The 14,748-nt window shown below is 56.3% G+C and overlaps 1 protein-coding gene across 1 annotated transcript; it reads left to right on the top strand.

Annotated features, from left to right (window-relative positions):
* The first annotated feature begins 2,472 nt into the window (after positions 1–2,472).
* On the top strand, positions 2,473–6,363 carry TPPP3 (tubulin polymerization promoting protein family member 3). Its single transcript, XM_056361192.1, has 4 exons — positions 2,473–2,606; positions 3,633–3,910; positions 5,001–5,154; positions 5,410–6,363. The coding sequence occupies exons 2-4, from the start codon at positions 3,723–3,725 to the stop codon at positions 5,596–5,598; spliced, it is 531 nt and encodes a 176-aa protein (XP_056217167.1). The 5' UTR covers positions 2,473–2,606; positions 3,633–3,722; the 3' UTR covers positions 5,599–6,363.
* The last annotated feature ends 8,385 nt before the right edge of the window (positions 6,364–14,748 follow it).

The raw sequence follows: 14,748 nt of genomic DNA, 5'->3' as shown, positions 1-14,748 counted from the left end.
GTACATGCTCCTCCACCACATCAGAGGACCGGTGAACCTCCTCCTCAGCTCCTGCCTGTGCCACAGGCTCTGGACCAAGTTACAGCCACCTCCTGGGCTTCCTTTCCCGGCTGCATGAGGAACAGCAGGAGCTGGCCAAGGACTGTGCTCCATCCCAACAGGGCTGTCATGGTGACAACAAATGCACAACAAACCCCAGCCCTTAGGAACCGAAACCTGACCTGCTCAGCCTGACCCCAAGGGGCAACTCGCCAGCCCTGGCCTGGTGCCCCCGCTCGCCTGGCTCCCCCCGTGTGCCACTTCTTGGCTCTTCAGGCTCTGCAGCCCCTGGGACGGACTGGAGCTCCTAGAGAAGAGCTGCCGACATGCCCAGCTCCCGCTCAGCCCCTGCCTGCTGCCAGCACGGTGAACCTGGGCTCTCGTGCCACCTGCTGCTGCCAAGCCCTGCCAGAGCTGCTGCGGGCCGGGTGCTCCAGCCGGCATTCCCTGGCTACTCTCTGGAGCCATCGGCTGGAAGCAGAGCCAAAGGCACTTGCTCCGGCAGTGGCAGGGCAAGCTGAGGACAAGGCTGTACCTTCAGCAAGACTTAACCACCCTCCTCGATCTGACAGCCGCAATTATTGCCCTCTCCTTAAAGCAGAGAGCAGGTGAGCAGCTCTTCCCCGCTTTCTGTGGGGTGACAGGACAGCCCTGGGTCCTTGCTGGCCTGGGCGAGGGCTGGTTTGAATTCCCACTTCAGCCAGCTGCCGTAACTGCTGAGCCTCTGTGCTTTGGGAACTGCTTTCATGTTTTATGAAGAGCGGGAAGCATGTGTGCTCAGGACAGAGTCCTCCTGGTGCCACCTCCGTGCAGCTCCCAGGCTCTCTGGCCATGGCTGAGCTCTACCAGGACAAGCCGGACAGAGGAGAAACATTTGGTGGGGATGTCTGCTTGGACTCTGGCATCAGGCTGGTCCAGCCCCTACTAGATGAGCCTCCACACCTGTCCTGCGCACCCTTGACTGTCTCCTTTGGGATGGCCTTGCCACTGGGCAGCTGTGGGTTGCCACCCTGCCTCTGGCTGGGCTGTGAGACAGCAGCTCCTGCCAAGGGAGGGGTCACAAGGCTGGCGGGAGGGACATGACAAAGTGGAGCCCCTAACATAGCTGTGACCATCTGGGGCTACCCAAAGTGGCCAGGTGCTGAGGTATGCCTGTGTCCTCTGACACAGCCCTGGCACTCGCCTCCGAAGCGGGAAGTAGCGCTAGTGATCCCAAACCGCAGACTTGCAGAATTGGCTGGTGGGCACCTCTGGAGGTCCCCAGACCCTGCTCCAAGCCAGGATCAGTACGGGTGTGTCGCTCAGGACTTTGTCCAGTTAAGACCTGGCAACAAGGTCCCGGCAGAGAATGCATGCCCCTCAGCCAAGAGCAGGAGGTTGCACTGGGACCGTACCCCAAAGCAAAGGGTTCTGATACCTCCGGGGCAGCCCAGCCACAGGGATACCCATGTACATCCTCGCCCTGCAGCTCCTCCACACGGGGACCAGAGCAGACAGAGACCCCAGGGTGTCAGAGGCTGCCTGCGTTGTTCCCGCTGTTCCCCAGCTCCCCAAGCTGCTGATTTACCCGCAGGATCCTGTGTGGCAGCAGCGAACGCTGTGTCCCCTCGGCGTGAACAGCTCCTGGTGATGCTGTGGCTGGCCATGCACCATGGCCCGTGCCTGCCGGAGCGAGGATGAGGAGCGCCGAGGTCAGAGCAGGCTGTGGGCAAACAGCTGAGGTGGGGCTGTGAGTAGGTGATGTGGGCTGTGTCGGGACGCCATGGCAACAACAATATTTGGGTGCTGCTTCAGCCCGCAGCACCTGCCGGGAGCCCCACATGTGGTTGGGCTCCAGGCAAGGGAAGTCAGCAGCCACGATGGGCAGTACTGGCATGTGGCTGGCTGTCCCCAGGGCTGCTCCAAGGGTGTCCCACCAGGCTGTACAGAGGGGACAGGGGCTCACCATGGTGCCTGCCACGCCAGGATGGTTGGCATTTGTCCCCACAGCCTGGGCAGTGGCCTTGAGTCCATGTCACCCGCTGAGGGGGGCCAGTTCCTCTATGGAAGGTGCACGCTGGCCGTGGGGCAGGGGACGGGGCTGCAGGGCAGACCACAGGGGGCTGCCGGGGGGAGTCTGCAGTGGCAGGCGGATGGAGGCACCTTGTGGCGGGATGGTGGGGCCTTGTGGGGTGGAGGAGGGACCTTGTAGGAAGAGGGCTGACAGGACTTTGTGAGGCAGTGGAGAGACTTCGTGGGTTGATGGACTTCGTGGGGTGGAGGAGAGACCTGGTGGGGTGATGGAGGGACCTTGTGGAGGCCAGGAGGGCCTTGTGGGGTGGTGGAGAGACCTGCTGGAGCAGTGGAGGGGCTTCGAGGGGTGGCGGAGAGTGCCCCGGCGGCGGCTCCGGACGGCTGCCCGGGCCCGCCTTCCCGCCCCGGGGGCGCTGCGGGCCGTGGGGCGGCCCGGGGAAGGCGGGAGGGGGCGGCCCGGAGCGGGCGCGGCCCGCGGCCCCTCCCGTCGCCATGGCGGCTCCTTAAACAGGCGGCGGCGGCGGCCCCCACGCCTCAGAGCGCGGCGCCGGGAGGTGAGTGACCGAGCAAGCGCGGCCGCGGCGGAGCCGGGACTCCCCCGCGCCCCGGGTCGCGCCGCCGGCGGGACCCCCCCGGGCCGCGGCTCCGGCTGCTGCCCGTCCCGCGGCGCGGGGCCGGGACCCTCGGAGGGAGCGTGCGGGCTCCGTGCGGCGGCGCCGGGCGGTGCGGGGCCGGGGCGGCGGGGGCCCGGGGCCGGGCGGGGACAGGCGGCTTCCCCGCCCCGCCGCTCCTCCCTGGCGACGGTCGCCAGGCAACGCCGCTCCTCCCTGGCGACGGTCACCAGGCAGCACTAGGGCCGGCGGTGCAGCCACCGAGCCCGCTGCGACTTCGTGCCCCCTCCCGGCTCTCGCCACGGCCCCGGGGAGCCCATCCCAGGCCCCCCCCGCCCCGGGCACTGGTTGAGGTACCCGCTCCGCACCTCGGCGTGCCGGAGCCGGGCCTGGGTCCTGGCCGGGATGCTGCGGGTGCTCAGCACATGGCGAGGGATGCTGAGCCGGCAGGGCGAGGCTGACGAGGGATGGCGGGTGGGAGGCAGGATGGGGCGGCGGCTGCGGCACTGTGCAGGGGTGCGGAGGCCCAGCGGCCACTTGGCACCCCGGTGCTGCTGGCTAGGGGGCACCATGTTTGGCCCAGCCCCGGGGGGCAGGCTGCAGGGCTGGGGTGCTGTCAGCTGCACGCAGGGGATGTGGCCGTTGGCAGGGCCATCGGGGCACGGGAGAGGTGGGGCTGGAGGCAGCGAGCATGATCGGCGAGCAGGAGGAAGGCAGCCGCATTGCGTCATTCCCAGAGAGTGCTCCCGAGGGGACAGGCTGCTGTGCTCACTCCTCGCCAGCCCCTGGAGCCGGCAGCCTCGCTGCTGACAGCTCTCCATCCCCCAAGACACGTCCTGGCTGGTGGCTTCGAGGCTTGTCCCAGGCTGCTGCCAGCCCTCACCCCACGCCCGCAGGCTCTGCCAACGCCCCGCTCCTGCTGCAGAGCCTCGGCCCTCGCCAACCCTCCTCCTCCTCCCACCCTTGCAGGCCAGAGAACAGGGCTGGCTGAGCTCTGCCGGCGCAGCCAGCCAGAGCCAGGGCAGTAACAGGCCCCTCCATCCCCTGTCCTGCTGCCCCATGGCCGGGAGCACCGAGATGGCCTCGCTGGAAGAGAGCTTCCGCAAATTTGCCATCTACGGTGACACCAAGGCTACGGGGCAAGAAATGAATGGGAAGAACTGGGCCAAGCTGTGCAAAGACTGCAAAGTCACCGATGGCAAAAGCGTCACCAGCACCGATGTGGACATTGTCTTCTCCAAGGTGAAGTAAGTGACTTGGCTTTTTGGGGCCTCCAGCGGGGCTGCCCTTGTGGTGTGGGCAGGGTGGCAGTGCCCAGGTGCGGTGATCCCCAGGGGGTGTGGTACCCCAGCTGCATGCCCAAGCTGTCCATTCCCGTGTTGCACTTGGCATGGAGCAGCGGGTGCCGCCCTGCAGTGTTCTGCCTTCCAGGGAGTTGTGTCGCTGCTTTTGCAAGACCTAATAATAAATTAATCCAAATCTCTGTGTGTGTGTGTGTGTGAAGCTCAGGTTTTGGTGCAGATCCTGTGCCCCTGCTCCTGCTCCCCCAGGTGTCAGGGTGGGCCTGGCCAGTTCTGCCAGGTTCCTGTGTAGGTGCTGCAGGGAGCAGAGAAGGATGCTCTGGAGTGTCCCCTGTGATGTGGCACAGCCCATCCCTGTGTCTGGCCGGCCCACACCTCAGCCTGGAGCTCACGGGCAGCTGAAGAGCTGAAGGCACCTGGGGCTGTTTCTGGGGTCCCTGAGGACATAGTGACACCCAGTGCTCCAACACCAGAGTGCAGGAGCAAGGATGGGTGGAGAACCTGCTCTCTCTGTGCCCTCCATCTGGGGACCCCGCTGATCCCTCGTGGGGCCGGGAGGATCTGAGCAGCAGGAGGTGTTCAGCCCGTAGGAGGGTGGGTTGCTATGCTGCCCTGGAGGCGAGGACCAGGCGCTCATGGAAGAGATGCTCTGTGCACATCCGAATTTGACCAGAGAAGGACTGATGCCTGCCAGGGTAGAGAGGGTGCTGGGCATCTCAGCCAGGCTGGCAGCAGTGGGAATGGATGTGTGTCCCCTCCTGCCACCAGTGCCTGAGTTCCCAGGTCACTCCCATTCAGGGGTGAGGTATTTGGCACCAGAGACTTGAAAGCTCCTGGAGCTCAGCACCAGTTGTGCTCAGCTCAGCCCGTTCAGCCAGGATTGCCCTGGCATAGCTATGTTTCAGAGGTGGGTGAAGGGCTTGAGGCCAGTGGAGGACAAAGCCGGGGTCGTCTTGATGCAGCTCATCCCGCTGCATCCTGTTTGGAGGCACAACCTGAAGACGTGCTGATGGCAGCCTGGGTTTTGTGCTTGCAGAGGGAAGACAGCCCGTGTCATCAACTATGAGGAGTTCAAGAAGGCGCTGGAGGAGCTGGCCCCCAAGAGATTTAAGGATAAGAGCAAAGAGGAGGCGTATGAAGCTATCTGCCAGCTGGTGGCAGGGAAGGAGCCCATTAATGTGGGCGTCACGGTGAGTGAAGAGCCCTGTGGCTGCTGGGAGCAGGAGGGGTGGTCAGGGGGGGAGGATGGAGCTCTGCCCACAGTGCAAATGCTTTCTGAGGGACCCCATGGCCCTGGGTGGGCTGGGGGGTCTGGGGATTGTGTAGGTTTAGTGGGTGTGGGGGGCATGGTAGGGCCTTCGGTGGGTCTCAGAAGCTTGCATGGGGCAAGGGATGAAGGGGGTGGGGCACGTTCTTGACTCCGGTGTCCCATCTCCCTGCTGCAGAAAGCCAAGACGGTGGGAGCCGTGGAGAGGCTGACAGACACCTCCAAGTACACGGGCTCCCACAAGGAGCGTTTTGACGAGAGTGGCAAGGGCAAGGGCAAGAGTGGGCGGGAGAACATCGTGGACAACAGCGGCTACGTCAGTGCCTACAAGAATGCGGGCACCTACGACGCCAAAGTGAAAAAGTAGGGATGGGTGCTGTGGTGCCCACCGTCCCGGTCCCTGCACGTCGGCCGGGGGTCGGCGCTCATGTCAGCCTTGGGACATGCCTGCGTGACATGGGGCCCGGGAGGCTGCGCTGGGGCCAGCCCCAGGCTGGCGGGATGTCAGCCGCCCAGCGCTGTGATTGGGAAAGTCGCCGGGCTGTGTGCTCTGCCCCAGTGCTATGTCTGTCCCCCTCCTGCCGTGCTGTGACCCTCCCCAGCCCCTCCCGTGCCCCCCATACTGTCACCCCCAGCCCCCTGCCACTGGCAGCGCCTGCCGTACTAACAGCACTGCTCCTCAGGGCTCCCCTGTCCAGCTTGTACCCAGACCTTCCCTACCTCAGCCCCAGCTTTTGGGGCATCCTCCCTGCCAGTCCCACCGGGACCACAGCCTACCTTCCCCATAGACCTCCTGGAGACCTGCCTTAACCCTGCATGAACTACACCACAGCCACCTCCTCACCTCCTTCCTTCCCCACTGGTGCCCTTGCCGTGGGGCTGCCCAGCTTCGCTCCTTGCCCAGCACTGTGGGAGGCTCAGACCCTGTGGTGCTGTTAGTGCTGGTGCTGCCAGGATGCTCCCAGCTGAGCCCTGGCATCCACTCTGGGAGAGCTTGGCGTTGCCTGGCCATTGGCAAAGGTCTCCGACTTGAACTCCTGTGGCCTCCTGCTGCCTTTGTGAAGCCCAAACCAAAGGATGCTGCAGACCTGCGCTGTAACCCGGCTCTGCAATAAAACCCCACCCGCACTGACGCCCCCGGTCTGGCTGTGTTCTGTGGGGCCGAGCAGTGAGAGCCCCTTCGCTCGCTTGCCCGGCCGGGCGGTGGGAGGCTGGGCTGGCCGTGCCACCCCAGGGCAGTATGCCATGGGCTCGGCCCTGGCCGCCGGCAGTTTTGGCAGCTCCTGGCTGGCCCCGAGTTGCCTGAGCAACCACAGGCACACAAACATGAGTGCCTGGCTCCCACTCCTGCTCTGTTTGCAACCAAACACATGAGCTCCTGGTAACCATCCCTGGGAACAGGCTGGGCTCCAGGGTGGAACGGCAGCTCTGGGATGGGGGTGACCACTCTGACGGGTGCACGAGGCTGGGTGCAGGGGCTGACACCCCAATTCCAGGCACGGGCAGAGCCTGCTGCAGCGCTGCTGGGTGGCAGTGCCAGCCAGGCTTTCCAGCCAGATACCCACCTCCGAGGGCAGCTGCTCGAAGCCGGGCTCCCAAAATAGCCCCCGGGGGTTATTTCACAGGTGCCTCAGCCGTGGTTCTGGCACTGCCCGTGCCATGAGGGACATGCTGGGGGCATGCACGTGCCTTGGGCAGGCTCACTCCCTGCCAACGCACAGCATTGCACCTTCTGCATCCTAGCCATCTGCTTTGTAAAACACAGGAGAAGGAAGAGGTTGTCTTCTTCTGGGCTGGCTTCAGCCTCACCTTCCGTGGGGGTCTACCAGTAAGTGTCTACCAGTGGTGGGCTGGGGTGGGTGGGGCAATATTAACCCTCCTTTGAGCAGGTCAGAGGAAGATCTGTGTCCTTAAATGCTCTTTCTGAGAGCCAACCTTCCTCCTTCAAAAAGTTGTTGCGGGGGGGGGGGGGGGGGGGGGGGGGCTTTAACCCTTTGCTGACTCCATTGCCCAGCTGCAAATGTGAAGTGCAAAATTCCCAGGGCAAGGCAGCCTTGTGTTGCCTTGTGGTCTGTGGAGGTGCCACCCACAGCCCTGTCCTTGTGCACACTCGAAGGCTTTGTGAAGGAAGAAGATTTTGTGAAGAGGTGAGCAGGCCAGGCCCCGTGGGACTCATCCCCTGCCTGTATGTGGCTGTGGTCAGGACCTGGTGCTGGAGCAAAGGGGGGTACCCATGTCAGGGCAGCTCTGAAGAGTTGTAGGTGGTGACGTGCTTTTAATACTGGGCAAGACTGGGAAGGGGATTTTTGCCTGGTTTCATGCCTGCGTGTGGGACAAGCAGCAGTTCTGGCATCCCCATGTCCACTGGCAGAGCATGGCATTTGGGAAGAGCAGTTGTTCCTCCCCCAGCTGCTCACCCCACCTCTGCCACTGAGGCTGGGGACCTCAGCAGCTCAGCTGTCCATGTAGCAGCTGCTGAACACCCGTGGTGTGTGAGCCTGCAAGGAGGGTGGATGGGGCCTCACTGGGAGTTACCTCCGCAAGGGGTGCGGAGCTGCTGCTGCTCAGGTGATGGAGCAGCCAGGGCAGGGACTGCAGGACTGCCCCTGGACAGCCTTACTATCAGTTGGTTGCATCCTGCTCTGAATCCTGAATAGAAGCAGCTTCTTTGCAGCCTGTGAAGGCATGTTCCAACACACTGCCAAATCTCCCGGACTAAACGGATTCCTTACCTGCTCCAGCTCCTCTTCAAGCTCTCCACGGGTTACACAGGACCTTCCCCCTCCAACCTTCTTGTTCCCGAGGTGGCAGCTTCCAGCACTTGCTGTTCCCTGCATGGGGACAGGGCTGTGGTGAGGGTAGCAATGGTCAGACCGCCCTGGCCAGGCTGGTTGGCACTGCCTAGTCCGGTATCGCAGTCCTGCTGCACCAGCCCGGGAAGAATTAGTGCTGGTAAAGGCACAACAGGGTTTCATGGTGGCAAAGTGCCTAAGATCAACCTGAAAAGAAGCCGCTTCCCCTGAAGTGATGGGAACAGCTTCCTGACAGCAACAAGATGTTGCACCAAAAATGTAAATCTTTCTAAACACCGGTGCAGTGATCTCCTGGGCAGCTGTTGGCTGGGTACACGTGTACGAGGCTTGCCCCCTTCATTCCGGCAGCAGGGTGTGAGGCCCTTAAGAAAAGGCATCTGAAGGGCTGCAGTTGTCATCTGCATGGCAGATACATCACATGGCGCCTGTGCATGGTCGAAGCCAGGTGGAGACACTGCCTCATGGGACAGTAAGTGGCCTTTAAACATAGATCTTTGGGACTAATGTGGACAGGAAAGTGGAGGCCCCCAGGACGGTTGGCACTGGAGTGCAGGATGGATGAGAAGAGGCCAAACTGGGGTGCTCAAGCCCTCGAGAAGACCTTAACCTGAAAGAACTTCCACAGGACCAGCAGCTCCGGCTGTCTTCCTGGTGAAGCTTGAAGTGGTGCCCCAGGCTGCTGAGATAGAAGAGACCTTAAAATATTAGTTGCCAAGCTACTTTCTGTGGCGAAAAGTGACACAGCCCAAACAAAAGGGCTTGCAGCCATTTCCCCTGTGCTAATGGATTTGCTCTGGCCAAGCGTTTGCTCTGAGGTTGGCTCCACACCAGCTCAAGAAAGACCTTTTGCAGCCAGCGTGTAATTCCCTCACAGTGGAGGAGCTGGCGGGCGGAAGGTGTCTCAGCCAGTATTTATCTTGTTTGCATTGATCCAAGCCCCAGACATGAAACACTTTTTCTCCTTCCCCTTTGTTCCTTCCCCTCAGCCGCTCCCTGGCCCCAGTCTCACCGTGGAGGGGCACGCCAAGCCCTTCCCCCCCCCCCCTTCCACCACACACCATGCTCACCTGCTCCACCACTTTGGACAAGCCCAGACCCTCTTACAGGCTGATGTCCCAGCTTGCTGGTGAGACATGCAGCCCAGAAGGCTCAGCCAAGTGGTTATGATGAATTTAGCTGTAAAATGTGTTCTCTGCCCCCAGGGTCACTTCCCCAGAGAGTCTAAAATTATCTGGGGTTGTGTCTGATGTGCTTCACACTTTTACAGCAAGTGTGTGTGCCAGGGACCAGGGATCTGGTTCCTTTGAGAGGTCATCTCTCTCTGGGATGAGGGGTTTGACCGGAGTTACTGATGAGGACTGAGCACCCTGAGCCTTAAGGACATAGATTCATTGCTAGGAGAGCGAGACAGTGGATGCCAGTAACCCAGCAAGGTCTTACCCTTTCTGTCCCTGTGCAGGAGCACCAGGAAGAGCTCATAGGTGTTGCTGTTCCAAAAAATTGCTCCCCCAGTGAGCATCCCTCCATGGAGTGTATTGTGCTGGTGCAGTGCAGACCCTTGTTCTCAGGCCAGGCAAAACAGTTTCCCGGCTGAGCTGTACCTGTGCTGCCTTCCTCAGTACTTTTCCACTTCACTGCTAGTCTGATGGACAGTGTTTTCCAAAATACACAGACTAGGCTGTAAGTTGTGTTCAGAAAAGATTCAGAGAGCAGCTTGTATTCCGATGGGTCAGGCACATTCTCGGAGGGGCACATCTAAACCTGGGACTGGAATTTCAAATCCTTGCAGTCAGTGCCCTGAGATACTGAATTAACCACAAATGTCATGTGCAATACTTCATTGCTAGCTACGTGTAGCCAGCACGATGCTGGAATATTGATTCAGTACCATTTTAGAGGGAATTCAATTAACTAAATTACTATCTTCCCAGCACAGCATAGCTTCAGATAAAATGTTATTATACAGGAGCCATCCCCTCTTTTTGTTGATATAACAACTGCAGCAGAAGTGTAAGAACACAGGGGAAGATAAAAACAGGAAGATGCAGAGAAATGAAAAAAAAAAACCCCACACCAAGAATAAGATTCACCAGCTTTAAATACAGCCTGAGGTTTCATACAAGATAAAACTGACCATAATCCATATTTAATGTCTATTTTGTTCCCAGAGGAAAATTGCATAATTGCTCTGAACTGCGGTACTGACCGGAGCCGTGTGCGGGTGGTACCGATGCAGTTCTTCCTAGTGGGGATGACGACTCATGATCGGTGCATTTCGCATCTTGAAGAGGTGTTTTGTGAACAGTGAGGCTGCTCTCTTTAGCCAGCTGCTCCAGCAGGACGGTTTGTAGACATGAAAGACCTGGGCAAGATTGCTGCAGAAAATTAAGTGGTAAGCATGCATTCAGGAGAGTGAACCCACTGTAAAGATTTTTTTTTCCAAAACTGATACACTGATTTCCATTTATTTGAAATCACATTTTAAAACATTTGTACTTGGAGCTCTAAGTTTGCAGCTTAGAGCTCTGTATTTCAAGGTGACTGCAGCTACAGCTACGGTTCATTTTAAGACTTCATGCATTGCTGGCTTGCGATAGTTAATAACTGATAGAAACCATTCAAAGAGATTGATGGCATGTGCTCAGAGAGCTGGAAGCACATCAGTGGAGCACTGTGATTGCAAAAGGCAAGTCTCCTGTCTCTCGTTTTGTCCTGAAACACTTCTGCTAAAAAAAGCACTTTCATCAGGCCCAGAATATTCCTGACTTTCCGCTCACCGAACTGGCATTTTCATATCTTGGCTTAAAAGTCTGTGACCGGTTCCAGCCCCCTGAAGTGTACAATGTGTGCTAATGATCACCAAAATAGCCTGCCCCTGTGTCAAAGCTCTGAATTCATCCCTGTGCCACCAGCGCGGGGGTCTTGCAAGAAGCATGTGTGACCTGGGACCGGAGGAGTTCTGCTGGGGCCCGGGTGCGCCCTACCTGTGCCCAGCCCACACTGCTACCTGTCCTGCAGAAGATCCCTGGACTCCTGAAGTATGGTAAGTTGTTTCACTTCCAGTCTTAGAAATTCCACCTGGGAACTCAGATGGTCATTGTCCCAAAACAACTCCTCTGAAGGAAGCACAGGGAGAAGGCTGAGTTACAGTTACTGCTGTACCAAGCATCTCTCTAACAGGCAGGGCTGTTGTGAGAGACGGAGGGATCCGTTGTGGGAGACCGTGGGATCCAGTGGCTGGAGGTCACGCTCAGCAAAAAGTCCCCAGAGCTGCCTGCGAGGGGTGGTGGAACATCCTTTTTTACCCAAAGCCCTTAAACCCCAGGGCTGTCGGAGTGGCTAAAGCCCATCCTGCAATTCAGTGCTGCTTCCCTGACCCTGCAGCATCCAGGGCACAGAACCATGTGGCCTCTGCACTGGGGCAGGTCAGAGGAGATGCTTAAGCTTCCTCGGCCACCCAGCCTGTGATGTATCTCAGATCACGTTGCTCCTGTTACCTTTCATGCCAGCCACTGAAGTGCGCTGGACAAATGGGGAGGAAGGTTTGGACAGCTGTCAGTTTGCCTGCCTGAGGGCAAGGACAGACTGAAAATATGGGATAATCACTTTCATTTTGTAGGAGAGCTTGGTTTGGTCCTTCAGCAGTCCAGGCATCCATCCTATGATGTTCCTCGTTCCTTATTACCTTACAGTAGTCTTGTTCTTGCTGTACAGTGAACCCAAGTGCCTAGAAAAGGCATGCACGCAGAGCTGGCATGGGCATAGCACATGCATGGTTGCATTGAGTCAGCTCTCGTCAGCCTTATAAAGCCACCTCAGCCACATGAACCTGATACCCAGGAGGCTATGAAGGGATCCATCCCTTTTGCCCTACTGTATGTGGGCATTTGATCTCTTCAGGCGCAATAACGAGCAGCAGCCGCCTGATCTCTCTCTTGTAATGTGGCACCTGATACACGGCTCTCCTCCAGCCCTTCTCCCAGCTGCTGCGTCAGATCACCTGTGTGTGATTGGGCAAGACAAAAGAAAACAAACCAAAACCCCCCAAAATCACAAAAGGTCACAAATATTAAGAGAAATTAATCACCTTTCAGTGGTTTTGCCAGTGCCTGGTAAGTCCCTAGGAACCTTCCCCATGATGCTGGTGAGCTTGCTGAAGAGTGATAAATGACAATGAGCCTGACATGGTGTGAATTCAAGCAAACCCTTATGTCACTGCTTTGAAGTATTTGTTTGAAATGCACTTCTAAGGAAGAAAGACATTTTCAAAGCATTCCTTCATAGGTGTGCAAAAATAACCTACACAAACAGTAAAATCTGAAACACAAAAAGATATTTAGGCATTTTGGCAGGGAGCTTAGGTGACGTCAGAAAACAAATCCAAACAGAAATGTTTCTATGGAATTTTTTGTTGTTGAGAGCTAATTGGGAACAGATTTTAGCTTTGGATTTAAACATTTTCCTGCAGCATCTGCAATGCTATTGAGCATGACTATGATGCTCTGGAGCAGAGGAGGGAAAAATTCAGCTTCCTCCTGCTTGCATTATTGCTACAGGTTCAGCCAGTGGTCTTGGGAAAGTCGTGCAACCTCCCTCTCCTGGGAATTTTACCCAGTGGAGTTCAAGATGAATTATACACCTGCCCATTGAGCTCCATCTTTCTGCCTTCATGAATCCAGCGAGCGTTTCTTGCTCCACTGAGACAGAGCTTTGAGAAGAGTGAGGAGATTGGGGTGGGTTAACATCAGCATGGGATGAGCTTGGGCTCTTCCCTAGGTGGGCCGTGTTGGGGAGGGTGCCTCACTGGGTGCCTCACTGAACCCAGGCATCTCATTTCCTGACTCAGTGTGTTAGAGTAAGATCCGCCAAGGAAAAAAAGACAAGTCTTCCACTGGATCAGGAGTGTGTCATTTGATGTGAAGCACCCCACAGTTGTGTGCTTGTTAAATCTGACCTGGAGCAGGGAGCAGGAGCATAGCTGGAGGCAGCATAGGGGACCTGCGCCAGTCCTGCCTGTGACAGGCTGCAGTGCAATTGTATCAAGTAAAACATAAAACCTCAGCCAAAAATGCATGTGCAACATCTGGGAAATGCAGAAATTGGAGCAGCTATGGCACATGGCCCCAAAGATCATCCAGAGGATGATAAGTGTTGCTAGAAGTCTTGCTGTGGGAGTGGATGGACCCAGACCTGGCCAGGGTTGGACATGAGACAAAACCAGTAAGACCATGACGGCGGCGGCAGGCAGGGCAGTGTGTGGCCAGCTGGTTTGCTGGGAACGAGGAGAGCCCAGCTGACAGCTGAACGGCTCCTCTGTGCCGCGGGGGAGTTCAAAGCGCATCGCTTAGCGAATATAGATAAAACTCCATTGGATCATCTAAGAACAGGACCCGTCTGATAGCAAAGCTTTTGAACTGCCAGTGGGTTCGCACTGTACAGGCTGCAGAGGAAAAAGGGACCATCCATTTGTTTATACAGTATTTATTTATTTATTGTTGGTATAATACAATTATCCTTATGTTTTATTTTTCCGAAATCAAACTCTTCCCTTTTTCCCCTTATGCCAAAATATAGTCTGGCAGCCCCTCTCTCACCCTCGCTAATAGATCTATCGTCTAAAAGCAGCCAACAGCGCTTCAATACCAACGGAATATTTTTGCAGGCAAGTCTACCAGGAGAGGATGGCAGAGAAACCGACAACTCTGAAATCAAAAACCTAACGCAAAAACCTGCACCAGTAGTAGCCTACAAATTCCTGTCTGGGAAGATAAAGCAACTAAATAAAGTTGTCTTCATGCCAGCTGAGAGATCCAGGACTAATACGCAGAGCTGTTAATGGGTGAGCCTAAGTGAATGTTTAAGACATATAATCCCATCAGTGAGTTGTGACACAGTCCCAGAATGCAATTATTATTGAAGAGATTTATATGCATATATAATATTTGTATATCTAAAATATTTATATATTGATATATATATTGATGCTCTTATTTTTTTAATGCTGACCTTGTCCCCAGGGAAAGAAAAATATTGATGAGCACTCCTATATCTTTATCTAAAGCTCTCCTTAAATTATTTTCCTTAAAAAAACTAAAAATCCTGTATGCTAACAATGATTAGTCAAGTAACAAGCTGTTATATTCCAGATTTCCTTGGCTTTTTTTATTTCTTGGGTCTTGTTTCACACCTGTTTCCTATTTTAACTAAGAGAAATGACACAAAAGCACCTCATTAACAAACCCTTTCACACTACATTATGTTAATTGGCCTTTAAAACAAATTGTGGCCCTACCCTTTCCCCTGGGGCTTTGGGAAGCTCAGCTTTCATAAGGAGGGTGGTCCCCTCCTTTTGCAGGGATCCTCCTTTAGGAGTTCCTGGGGCCATCAGGGAGGTCTCAAAATCCTAGAGTGCAAGTAAAATAGATCAACAGAGTAACTCACGGTGAAGGGATTTTAAAACCGAGCCTTGCCACAGCACAGCGAACTTTATTTTATGCTGTTTACAACCAAAAGAGTGCTTTTAAATGGGGTCTGATCGCCAGGTGTGCAAACAGCTCTGGATGCCCAGGGACCTAAGCTTTCACTGGCCAGTATGAAATTGAGGATCTTTGTTCCTGAATTACTTCTGAAATCAGGATTTTCTTTTTACTTTCCTTTTCTTGTAATAAAAAGCTGTAAAAGGTTACTGGCTTGGTCCCTGTGGG

Source organism: Falco biarmicus, chromosome 15 (assembly GCF_023638135.1).
Source record: "Falco biarmicus isolate bFalBia1 chromosome 15, bFalBia1.pri, whole genome shotgun sequence".
NCBI classification, from domain to species: Eukaryota; Metazoa; Chordata; class Aves; order Falconiformes; family Falconidae; genus Falco; species Falco biarmicus.
This window is presented reverse-complemented; position numbering and strand designations above follow the sequence as displayed.